We start from the raw sequence: 12,812 nt of genomic DNA, 5'->3' as shown, positions 1-12,812 counted from the left end.
TTGTTTTCATATCCGTGCTACTGTGAAAAATGCTACAATGAACACAGGGGTGTAGGTATCTCTTTGAAGGCTGGAGATGTGACTCAGTGACAGAGTGTTTGCCTGACAAGCACAAGGCCCTGGGTTTGATCCCCAGCACCACAAACACAACAAAATGGGTATCTCTTTGAGATACTGATTTCATTTCCTTTGGATACACACTTAGAAGTAGGGTTGCTGGAGCATATGGTAGTTCTGATTTTAACAATTTGAAGAATCTTCATACTATTTTCCACAATAGTTATGTCAATTTTATTATTGTTATTGAATAACGAAGGCCCAAGATGTGAACTAAGGAAAATATTTGTTGTTATCATCAACTTTTAATTAAAAAGTCCAGGGGCTGGGGTTGTAGCTCAATGGCAGAGTGCTTGCCTCGCACATGTGAGGGACATGTTAAGTGGTGTAGAAACACTGCTGGTAGCCTACTTAATAATTTTTCTCTGTTTCTTCCCTTCTAATAGAAACTCTATTTGGGGCAGCAATATACATAGTTAAAAAGACCTCCTTAGTTGTCCGTCAGTTAGGGTGGCATGTCAGCAGAAGTATGCTGTCTGGGACTTCCTAAAAAAGAGCTGTTTGGCGTCTCTTGCCCTTTCTTCCTGTCTGGAAAGCAACCTGATGGTGGAGGTGAAATTACCACCTTGTTGCTTCGAAATCAAAGTCCACTTTGTGCTGCTGCACTGGCCACACCAGCTGTGGGCAGAGACTGCAGAGCTGAATCAGGCAGAGTCCTGGCAGGACACAGATGGCTCCCTCACCAGGGCCTGGTGGAGTCGTCTTAAAAAGACACAGTTTGAAATGGGTGCTTAGCATTACGAACACGTGGTTAAGAGATGTAGCAAACACCCTGAGGTTAGCAATAGCCAGGAGTCAATAACAACCACAGTTCTTTTTTTTTTTTTTTTATTTTTTAGTTGTAGGTGGACACAATACCTTTATTTCATTTATTTATATGAGGTTCTGAGGATCAAACCCAATGCCTCACACATGCCAGACAAGCACTCTACCTCTGAGCTACAATCTCAGCCTCAATAACCCCAGTTCTAAAGGCAGAGGAGAGAGTGCTTTCCAGGAATGAGGGCGAGACAGTAACAAGAGCAGCCCTCCTACGGGGATTCAGCCAACTTGTGATCTGTACAAAAGTGACCAGGAATAACTACCCTAACTTCACAGTCTCCTATAGGTGATGACTTCTCCTGGCCGAACACAGCAAAAGAAGGGCAAGGGAGCTGGAGTGATATAGTCAGCCTCTCAGGATATTGAACAGGTTGAAGAAGAATAGAGAGTAGATCTGTACAAGTAAACGGAGAATATCCTTGCACAATACCAAAAGGGTCCTGCATCCTATTGACATCCAGATTCAGCATCCTGTTAGAACAGAAAATTCCCTTAACCTAGTGATGTCGTAGTCATTGCAAGTTGTAGCATAATGCATTATTTGTGAGTTTATGGCGATGCTGGTATAAACAAACCTACTGTGCTGCCCGTCATATAAAAGTGCAGCACATATAATTTTGTACAGTACACAATATATGTAATAAATGACTATATGGTTAGTTTGTATGTTTACTATACTTTTTATTATTTGAAAGTTTAGTCCTTCCTTTTTACAAAAAAAAGAAAGAAAGAAAGGAAAGAAGGAAGGAAGGAAGAAAGAAAAGAAAAAAGGAAAAAGAAAGGAAAGGAAAAAGAAAAATGAACTCTAAAACAGCCCTAGGCCTTCAGGAACAATGCAGAAGATGGCACTGTCATCAAAAGAGAAGATAGCTCCAGGTGTGTCACTGCCCTGAAGACATTCCAACGAAGTGATAAGATATAGAGGTGGAAGCAAGCAATACTGATAATCCTGACCCTGTGCAAATTTAGGCTAATATGTGTGCTTGTGTCTTTGTTTTTATTCGCAAAAAAGTTAATAACTAAATAGACTATACCTTGCAGCCCAAGTGTGTAGCAGGCTGTACCCCTAGGTTTCTGCAAGTGTACTCCTTGATGTTTGCACCCTGACCAATTCACCTCACTGTGAACATTTCTTATTTCTTAGAACATAAGAACTCTTTGACACATGACTATGTGCACTTCACATGCATATCAAATCTGTGGCATCATTTGTCAACCAAATAGGCATCTGAGTCATTATTACATCATGTTTATTGTTTTTTAAATTTTTTCTTAGTTGTTGATAGATCTTTATTTATTTATACGTGATGCTGAGAATCTAACCAGTGCCACACACATGCCAGGCAAGTGTGATACCACTGAGCTACAGTCCCAGCCCTCATGTTTTTATCTTTTATTATCTGAAGATCAAACTTCACCATTTCTTCTTGCCAATTAGTCCTGCCTTGGCTGAGTGTATTACTTATCTTAGATAAAAATCTATTAAGGCCACTGAAGGTGGCTGGAAGGAAAGGAAGACACATTCTTTAGTGGTAGATGAATCACTACTCTGGGTCAGGCTGATAAGTCTTTCACTGCCTCTATCTCCCATGGCTGGGCTCCAAGATCACACACGATCACAAATACAAGGCACCCAGTGCAACAGCAGCCTTGAGTCCCTCTTTTGGTTGGTGGGGTTCAGCTGTGGGTCATCTTCTGGCTGGCTTTGTCTTCAGCACTCCGGGCTCTTCCCTGTTCCCTTCTGAGCTGCAGGCTCCTGCCCTGAGTCCTGGCACCTGGGTTCTCTCCCTCCCGCAAGCTACAACTGCTTTTCTTCCTTGGCTCTTGTGCCCAGGTCCTTGTTCTGGTGACTGGGATAGCTTCCGCCTGGCCTAGAGCCCTGTCTAGCTCTTTCCACTGCTCTCTCCATGCTCTGGCTCTCATTGTAGCCAAGACCTGTGGCTGAAGCCCTGCAATCTGTGAACAGGCCTCTCAGACACCATCTGCTTCCCTGGTCCCATGAACAGTACCTGCCCAGGCGCTCTCTCTTGAGTTCAGCCCACCTGCTAGCACTCCCTGAAACCTCTTCTCAGACCTCTGCCAAGAAGCTCTTGGCCTGAGTCCTCAACTGAGATTAAGGTATTCCTTGAATTTTTCAATTTTTACTTGGCTGAAAACAGCACTGTCTGCCACCTCTGGCCCCAGCCCTCTTTTGCTGATTCCTCAGTACCCTCCAACTCAGGAGGATTAGAAGCAGTTGTAATATAATGAAGATGATGATAAAGGTAAAACTAAATGCTGACTACATGAGTGCCAGGCGCTGCATGAGTACAGCAGCAGTCCTTGCTTTCATGAAAGCAGCACAAGAATATAGACCTTGCATGTTCTCAGCACTTCCTTACTTGTTACTCATTTTTGGACTCTCTGCCTTTTCCTCCTCCACCAAAACTGTTTTAATTTAGGTCAATAATAACCTCCTAATTTGCAAATCCAACAGACACTTCTTCCTCCTCTTATCTGAACTCTCTATGGCTTCTGGCTTTGAAAAGCCACTTCCGCCTCTATAAAACCCCCCTTCCCTGTGGTTCCTTTGACAGGCCAACCCTCACTCAGTTCCCTTTTGACCTCTCTGGCTACTCATTCCTTGTTCTCCATTTCTTTCACATGTACCTCCTCCAATCTTTACCTTTTACATGATGGCTTCTTCAGGACCCTATGTTCCCTCCCTCTTCTCTTCCCTATCTGTACTCTTCCTAGGTGATTATTTCCATTCCTGTAGTTTCAAAGATGGAAGGCGGCTTTCTGGATAATTGGGAACCCATTTAGGATCCTCACTTAAGGAAAGATGAATCAGTTGTTTTGGCAAAATATCTTTTCCTTTGGATTAAGTAGTTTGTCCCAGACTGAACTGTGTCACCCAAAAAGATATGCTATAGTCCGAGCCCCTAGTACCTGTGACTTTATTTGGATATGGTGTCTTTGCAGATATAATCAAATTAAGATGAAGTCACAGGGTAGGCGTTAATCCAATATAATTAGTGAATTTAGAAAAGAGATAAAGACACACGGGGAGAGTATCATGTGATGATGGACGAAGAGACTGGAGTGATGATTGGCAAGACAAGGATCACCAATGAATGATGGCCACCACCAGAGGCCAGAAAGAAGCAAGGAAGCATTCTCTCTTACAGGTTTTGGAGGCAATCATGGCCCATGCTGACATCTTGATCTTGGAGTCCTATTCTCTAGAACTCAGATAATACATTTCTACTGTTTTACTCCACTGGGTTTGTGGTCCTTTGATACAGTAGTCTCAGGACACCAACACACACACTCCATTGTCCTACAGCTCCTAATTTTTTAAATTGTAGATTAAGGACACAATACCTTTATTATATTTGTTTATTTTTATGTGGTACTGGGGATCCAACCCAGTGCCTCTCTCATGCTAGGCAAGAACTCTACCCCTGAGCCACAACCCAGACCCTACAGTTCCTGCTTTAAGCAACTAGCTATAATTTGCAATGTGTTTTGTGTTGAGAATATTTTGTCTTCATCTTTCCCCTAGTTCATTAGGTTCCCAGCTTTCAAATATCATACACTATTTTCTTAAAAATTTGAATATTAATATTAGGTATGCAATTTAAATTTTTTCTTAGTCTTCTGCTGTAGGGTTTTAGGAAAAAAATCAATTATTTAAGCACTGCAGTCCCAGAATAAAATATAGTTCTTTAAGGGAAATACTTTGGGTTTTATGAAACTCACTGCTTTATTCCAACTTTCCAGTTTTCAGACCCATAAAAACTTTACAACACAAACACTTTAGAATCTATATCATATATGCCACGAAGAAAAGATATTAATACATAAATATGGAAGACATCTTTTCTTTGTTCCTAGACATCTTCCCTTCCCTTCCAATTTTTTTTGGACATAATATGATATTGGACTAATAACTGGCAAGAGGGATAATTTAGGGATGGGGAGGTGTAGCTCAAGTGGTAGAGCATTTATTCACATATGCAAGGTACTGGTCCCTTAGCACCAGAGAGAGAGGGAGGGAGAGAGAAAGTGAGGGAAGGAGAGAAAAAAAATCTATTTATAAAGCAGCAGCTGGAAAGAACAGGAAAAAAGCTCTTGGGGGGCTACTGGAGATTTGACTCAGGGGACATTTTAGCACTGAGCCACATCTTCAGTCCTTTTTATTTATTTTTAAATATTTATTTTTTAGTTGTAGTTGGACGCAAAATGTTTATTATTTTTAGTGCTGAGGATGGAACCCAGGGCCTAGCATGCTATCCTGAGTCACAATCCCAGCCCCTAGCCCTTTTTATTTTTGAGACGGGGGCTCTGGAACTTGATCTTCCTGCCTCAGTCTCCGGAGGGCTGAGGTTATAGGGCACTGTGGGCATCAGGAAAAAAATGCCTATTTAAAGAGAGAATTCTCTCTCAAAGCAAATGAGAAGGTAGAGAGGCATGCTTAAGTTTGAGGGAACTGGGGGAGCCTGAGTTCAGCATAAGAAATTGAAAATAATGTGAGGAAAAATGAATTTCAGGAAATGTGCTGTATTGTGTGAATGGTCCCTTTAGTGTCTCTTAATTTGAGGTTTAATGAAGAGATTTAATGCCCCCCTCATCCCGGACTGGACTTTTATTGCTTTTCATATTTATTTATTTAGGTATCCGGGATTGAACCCAGGGGTGCTTTACCACTGAGCCACATCCTCAGCCCCTTTTTAAATAGTTTATTTAGAGACAGAATCTCACTGAAATTACTAAAACTGGCTTTGAACTGGGATCCTTCTGCCTCAGCCTTCCAATCTGCTGGGATTACAAGCGGGGCCACTGTGTTGGGCTTTATTGTGCGTGTTTAAGGTATCCAACGTGATGTTTTCGGATACATTTAGATAGTGAAAGGTTACCTTAGTGAAACAAATAAGTACAGCTATCATCTCACACTGTTACTCGCGCGTGTGTGTGTGTGTGTGTGTGTAGAATCCCATATACAATTTTTGAACTTAATGGACTTGTATTTCTCTGGGTTACGGTGTGGGATCAAATCATAAGGCAGCTGCACTGTTTAAGGGCTGCATGTGACGCCGTATGTATACGGTTCAGGCTGGGAGCTCTGAGACTGGAACCCCTGTAGTTGAATCCTAGCCCCTAGTCCTTTTCTGTCGGTACCTGAAAGAATTTCTTCCCTGTCCTGTGCCTCCTTTCTCCACCCACAAAAGGGAAATAGCAATACGCATCTCGCTGGACTGTTGGAAAGACAAATTAATAGAGAGAGGGCAACTAAGGACGCTGCCTGGCAGTGGACGTCCGTCGGTTGACTGGTGGCAAGAAGAAATAAATTTACACATAATTTGTCACCTGCTGAACCTAACAAACCCAAGTCACCTTCTGTGGTTCACCGTTTCTAAATTTCTGGCTTGGCGTCCCTCAAACCCGACCTCGATTCCCTGGGCAGGCTTTGCAGCGACCTTCCCTCGGGCGGGCAGAGATGCAACTCCCGGTTGTTGCAGGTCTCCCCGAGCCCGACTGCTCGGGCGTCCTCCTCTGCCCAGAGCTCCCAGCACTTCGGACCGCTACTCGAGCTTTTCCCGGGTTGTGAGCGGCGACCGTTCGCAGGGGCTGACCCGCCTGCATAGGGTAGATGTTCAGTTAAAGTGGACGCGAAGGACAACGTTGTACTTTCTCCCCCAAATACTCCAGTGGGGGCGCGGGGCGAGAGGGGTAGCCGCGGTCGGCGGGACAGTCCTAGCAACCCAGGACTCGTGGCCCGGGGCCGGACCAGCCACGTCGCGGCGGGCCGGGGCGGGGCTCCGCAGAGGACTGGCCTGGGGCGCCCGCCGTCACGTGACGCCCCTCCCGCGCGCACCGCTGGGGGCGGTCCCCGCCCTCCCCCGGAGCCGAGGCGCTGGAGCGGGCGCGGTGCACTGTGGGCAGAGGGGCGGGGGTTGGGAAGATGGCGGCTCCCAGCCTCCTCAACTGGAGGCGGGTTTCCTCTTTCACGGGGCCGGTACCCCGCGCCCGGCACGGACACCGAGCCGTGGCCATCCGGGAGCTGATGATCATCTTTGGCGGGGGCAATGAGGGCATCGCGGATGAGCTGCACGTCTACAACACCGGTAGGCGCGGCGGCGACTCTTCGGCCCCGCCTGCGGGAGCCGCGGAGGGGGAGGGGAGACGAGGCGGCGGCCGCGGCCCTGACAGCTGTCACCGCCCGGTCACCGCTTCCTCGGCTGGGCGGCCCGGGCCCGCAGCATCTTGGACCGCAGCTCCGCTTCCCCGGGGCCCCGCGGGGCGGGTCGGACCCGGAGCCGGGGCGCCGCTCCTCAGGTGGGCCGCCCCGACCCCCGCGCCCCCGCCCGGCCGGCAGACCTCGGAGAGACACGGCGTCCACCCGCCTGGGCCTTTGCTGCGGCCTCGCCCACTGCGGGGGCCGGGGTACCGCCGCTGTCAGGAAACAAAACCCCCTCCAAGCCAGAGCGCCTCCGGGCCGTGCCTTCTCGCCTTCCTTCCTCGGCTCCTCAGGAGGAAGGGCTTAGCGGGCGAGGAGGGAGAGGGTCCTTCTGGGACCCTGCGCTCAGTACGGCCCCAAATCCCGCAGAGCTTCGCGGTTTCCCCGGTCGGTCGCCCCTGACCCAGCGGGGAGGTGGCTGGGGGCGAGCCCGGCCTGGTCTCTGCGGCCCGGGTGCGTGCGGCGCCGTTCGCGACCGGTCTCCCGAGACGAGGGTGTCTCGACTTGACCCCCTGCAGATCGCAGGTGCCGCTGGTTAGCGAGGCCGCCCTGCCCTGGACTCTCCGTGGCATAGAAAGCTGGAATTTATTGTTTTCCCTCCACTTGCAAATACTCCAGTCATCTAAAGAAATCAGTGCCCTTGATGTAAGGCTAATTACTGAATTGGGGGTTGATTTCATGATCGACAACTTTTCTTTGACCAAACGACGTAACCCCAGTGGTCTCTTTAAAGTTTAACAGAACAGTAGAGTAGGGAACTTTTTCGTCCTCTCCTCGGAACAACCCAGAGTATAACGTTAAAAAGCTATGGATTTAGTATGGTGTGAAAACTCTGGCTTTCGAACAAACTTGACCTAACTTGAATCTTTTCTGCCAGTTATCCAGAATCAGCATTAAATTTACCAAGTCTTTCAAAATTTCAGATTTTTATTTGTAAAACGGCGAAGATACCCAGCAGAGGGTTTGTAAGAATTGGATGATATAGATCGGGTTTTTTCAACAATAGCACTGTTGACATTTAGGGCCAGATGATCCTTTGCTGTGGGGTATTATTGTGTACATTGTAAGATGTTTGACAGCATCCCTGGCCTCTGTCCATTACTTACCAGTAACATTTCCATTTCCAGTTGTGACAACTAAATTGTTTCCAAACGTTGCCAAAGGATGATTCCCTTGGGGCTGGGAATCATCCCCAGTTGAGAACCACTGACACAGATGATACCTATAAAATATATATTCATAGAGTGTGATAATCATTGTTATAATTGATTTTAATTTTATTTTGGCAATTAGTTACAAATCAGTGGTTCCTACCAGCTGTTAGAGGAGACATCCCTCCAGGCTGTGCTGCCCATGGATTTGTCTGTGATGGTACCAGAATATTAGTATTTGGGGGAATGGTTGAATATGGAAGATACAGCAATGAGTTATATGAGTTACAAGTAAGTGTATTTAAGATTTATTATTTCAGTCTAAAGTTTTAATACTGATACTGGTCATAATTCATCAAAAGATTGCAAAATATTTCATTAGCATATTTAAAATAGCATGAACTTCACACTTTATACCTTGAAAGAAAATGTTTCCACTTCATTTAAAAGCCAAAGTTTCTAGTCTAAGTTCTTTTCCATGCCCAGTGTGACATTTGTAACATTAAGTTAAATGTTTTACATTACTTGCATGTGTTATATGTTTAGGTTTTTGTATCTTAGTGTAATAGTTTTTCATTTTTAACCTGTAACAGAAGCACCTGAAGGATTTGTGAGAACAGATTGCTTGGCCCTGCCCGGAAGCTTTATTGTCTAGAGTGTGGCCTGAACATTTGCATTTCTGCCAAGTTCTCAACTGATGCTGCTGGTTCCAAGACTGTATACTTGGAAAACCACTGCTTTGATGTCATACAAATTGTTACCTCTCACACTAATCATTACTCCCTGTTTTTCCCTGATCCCCCACAATATGTGAAAAAGAGGGTTTCAGTACATATAATCATTTCTAAATTTGACTCCTTTATTAAACCAGATCCCTCCTTGACTTTTCTTGATTTATACATGTTTCCAGGGTCATTATTTTGAGGTTATCTGCCAATTGGCAGATGTAGATGAATTATGCTTATTTACCAGCAACCCATTTCAAAAAGTTTGAGACAAAGAAAGCTTTATAGCTAGAGTATAATTTTGGAGGTTTGGTTTGTGAAATGAGCTTTATGTTAATTTAAATGTTAAAATACTTAGCATATATGGGTTACCTAATATTTGAAAATAAGTAAATAAATAAAAAATTACATTTAATCTTAAAGGTATACATAATAAAAAATTTTTAAGTTGGAAAACATTAGTATTATTAATGTTATTATTATTTATAAGCTTAGTATACCATTGTGGAAATCCTTATATATCGAAAAATTAATTAGAATTTCTACATATATTTTAATTATAGAAATTATTTGTTATTTGTCGTTTGTTTCAAAAATTGCCTATTGAAGACTTCTGATGGCATTTGGTTGAAAATATATTGGTATGATGCACTGTTGACAGTGTAGGAATAGGAATGCTTTCCTTTTACCTCAGTGTGTTTGGTCTTTTTCAGGCAAGTCGATGGTTATGGAAAAAAGTGAAACCCCACCCCCCTTCTTCTGGTTTACCTCCTTGTCCTCGGCTTGGACATAGTTTTTCTTTATATGGTAACAAATGCTATTTGTTTGGTGGTCTGGCAAATGAAAGTGAAGATTCAAACAATAACGTTCCCAGGTATGCCGACTCTTGTTTTAGATCAAATGCTTATTTTATGATTTAGATGAGAATCATTTGATTTCCTCTATCTTTATTATAAGGGATAAAGCTTAACTTTTTTTTTTTAACTTTTAAACCTAACAATGAACAAATTTTTGTGTACTTGTATTTTCCTTAGTCTCTAGAGTGTATCTGTTTTCAATCAAATTATCTTACTAAATTTATATTAATATAACTTGTATTAATATATTTATGTGTCTTGATCTATAATAAATGTTTGCTAGTTCATTAATGATAACCAAAAGAAACAGATGGTTATTTAAAATTATATTTTTCTGGGAATTTAGTGATAAAAATATGACTTATAAAATCATTTCCACATTTCATAGGAGAAATTCTTAAAAGTGATTCACACTGGCAAACACTTTTCCTCCTTTTTCTAAACACAAGTAATCACTATCTCTTTTTTCTGTAGTTTTAGTGTAAAAGCTCTGGTTTTTCTTTTTTTTAGAGATTTTTTTTTTTTTAATATTTATTTTTTAGTATTCAGCGGACAGAGCATCTTTGTTTGTATGTGGTGCTGAGGATCGGACCCGGGCCGCATGCATGCCAGGCGCGTGCGCTACCGCTTGAGCCACATCCCCAGCCTCAAGCTCTGCTTTTTCTTATTTTGTTAAATTCCTAAATTAAGAAAATTTTTTTTGTTGATATTGTGAGTTTGATTTCTTAATTTTTTGTTTATTGCTAGTTTATGGAAATAAAATTGGCTTTGTATGTTGACTTTGTATCCTGTGACCTTGCTGAATTAATCTTTTCAATCATTTTCATGGATTTCAGTTTTTCTTTTTCTTATTGAGATTTAGGATACACACACACACACACACACACACACACACACACATATGAAAGTATTGGTTTGTTTCTTAATGTTCCAAATATTTTTCTAGGTTTCTCTTTGCCTATTTAAAACAAGCTTTTTCTTTTCTTTTTGTTTTTTTTTTTTTTGGTGGTGTTGGGGATTGAACCCAGAGCCTTGTGCATGCGAGGCAAGCACTCTACCAACTGAGCTATATCCCCAGCCCCTTTACAGCTTTCTTATTTTGTATCTTCTTTAAAAAGACTCTTCCTCTCCAAAATTATAAAAAAATAATTTTTCTCTGATTTCTTCTAATACATTCACAGTTTTGTTTTTTGTGTTTAGAACATTGACTGGTTATATAGCTCAGTGGTGGAACACTGGCTTAGCATATGTGAGGCCCTGGGTTCCATCCCCAGCACCACATTTAAAAAAAAAAAAATCAATACATTTGGAATATACTTTTGTTATTAGTGTAAGGCTTTTCCCTCTTTTTCCTAATTGATTTCTTTCCATTTCTTCCAATACTATTTACTACATAAGCCTTTTCTTTTTTTGGTACTGGAAATTGAATTCAGGGGCACTCAACCACTGAGCCACATCCCCACCCCTATTTTGTATTTTATTTAGAGACAGGGTCTCACTGAGTTGCTAAGCACCTTGCCATTGCTGAGGCTGGCTTTGAACTCGTGATTCTCCTGTCTCAGCCTTCTGAGCCACTAAGGTTACAGGCATGCATCGCGCCATCTTACATAAGCCATTTTAAAATGCCTTAATTTTTGTATAAATGGTTAATTTCTAGGCTTCCTACCAGGAGTTGCAGACTGTGCTTTGTGGGCAAAGTTTGCCTGCTGGCCTATTTTTATTTATGAAGTTTTATTGGATGGGCTGGGGTTGTGGCTCAGATGTAGAGCTCTTTCTTGCCTAGCACCTGTGAGGCCCTTGGTTCAATCCTCAGCACCACATAAAAATAAATAAAATAAAGGTATTGTGACCAACTCCAACTAAAAAGTAAACTTTTTTTTTTTTAAGTTTTATTGGAAGATAGCCATGTCCATTCATTTGCTTATTATGTTTGGTTGCTTTTGTGTTAAAATAGTAGAGTTGAGTAGTTGCAACAGACTTTGTGGTCCACCAAGTCTAAAATATTTATTATCTAGCCCTGTACAGAGGAAGATTGTTGACTCTTGCTTTAAACTTTATTCTGTGTCATTAATTTATTTACTTTTCTATCATTAATTGCATTGTTTTCTGGTATATGCCTTTAATGAGGATATTTTCTGCTTCTTTTGGTACTGTGGTTTGAACCTAGGGGTGCTTTACCACTGAGATACATCCCTAATCCTTTCTTAAATTTAAAAAAAATCTATTTTGGGGGAGTGGGGTACCAGAGATTGAACTCATGGGCACTCTACCACCGAGCTACATCCTCAGACCTTTTTTTTCATATTTTATTTAGAGACAGGATGCCACTGAGTTGCTTGGTGCCTGGCTGTTGCTGAGGCTGGCTTTGAACTCGCAGTCAGGAGCTCCTGCCTCAGCCTCCCAAACCACTGGCTGAGATTACATGTGTTCGCCAGCGGGCCTGGCTGAATTGTTATTAAATTCTGAAATATGAGCCACATTTTTATTCCTAGTTAAGACTCCTTTTATTATATTACAGAATTTGTTTCATACCTTGTCAAGTTCACATTGCTTATTTAAAAATATATATATACACACACACACACTCTCAATGATTTTGCCTATTTTATTTGGGGAGTGAGTGCTATATCTGTTATTGATTGGTCATTATCTTCATTTTTAGTATTTCTTTTTTTTAATATTTGTATATTTTTTTTTTAGGTCTAGATGGACACAATACAATGCCTTTTTTTTTATGTGGTGCTGAGGATTGAACCCGGGTCCTGCCCTTGCTAGGCAAGTGCTATACTGCTGAGCCACATTCCCAGCCCCAGTATTTCTTTATATTAAGAAAATTTGGTAGGGGCTGGGGTTGTAACTCAGCAGTGGAGCACTTGCCTAGCATGTGCGAGGTTTTGGGTTCCATCCTCAGCACTAC

General features: G+C 42.5%; 1 protein-coding gene across 1 annotated transcript in view; it reads left to right on the top strand.

Moving 5' to 3' along the window:
- The first annotated feature begins 6,841 nt into the window (after positions 1-6,841).
- Hcfc2 (host cell factor C2) overlaps positions 6,842-12,812 on the top strand; it is a 42,169-nt gene continuing 36,198 nt past the window's right edge. Inside the window, exons 1-3 of the mRNA XM_078052920.1 lie at positions 6,842-7,049; positions 8,456-8,604; positions 9,752-9,912. Coding sequence (XP_077909046.1) covers positions 6,887-7,049; positions 8,456-8,604; positions 9,752-9,912 — 473 coding nt within the window. The 5' untranslated portion in view covers positions 6,842-6,886. The remainder of the gene's footprint in view (positions 7,050-8,455; positions 8,605-9,751; positions 9,913-12,812) is intronic.

Source organism: Ictidomys tridecemlineatus, chromosome 6, assembly GCF_052094955.1.
Source record: "Ictidomys tridecemlineatus isolate mIctTri1 chromosome 6, mIctTri1.hap1, whole genome shotgun sequence".
NCBI classification, from domain to species: domain Eukaryota; kingdom Metazoa; phylum Chordata; class Mammalia; order Rodentia; family Sciuridae; genus Ictidomys; species Ictidomys tridecemlineatus.
The sequence above is the reverse complement of the archived record's forward strand: the minus strand, read 5'-3'. Positions and strand labels throughout refer to the sequence as shown.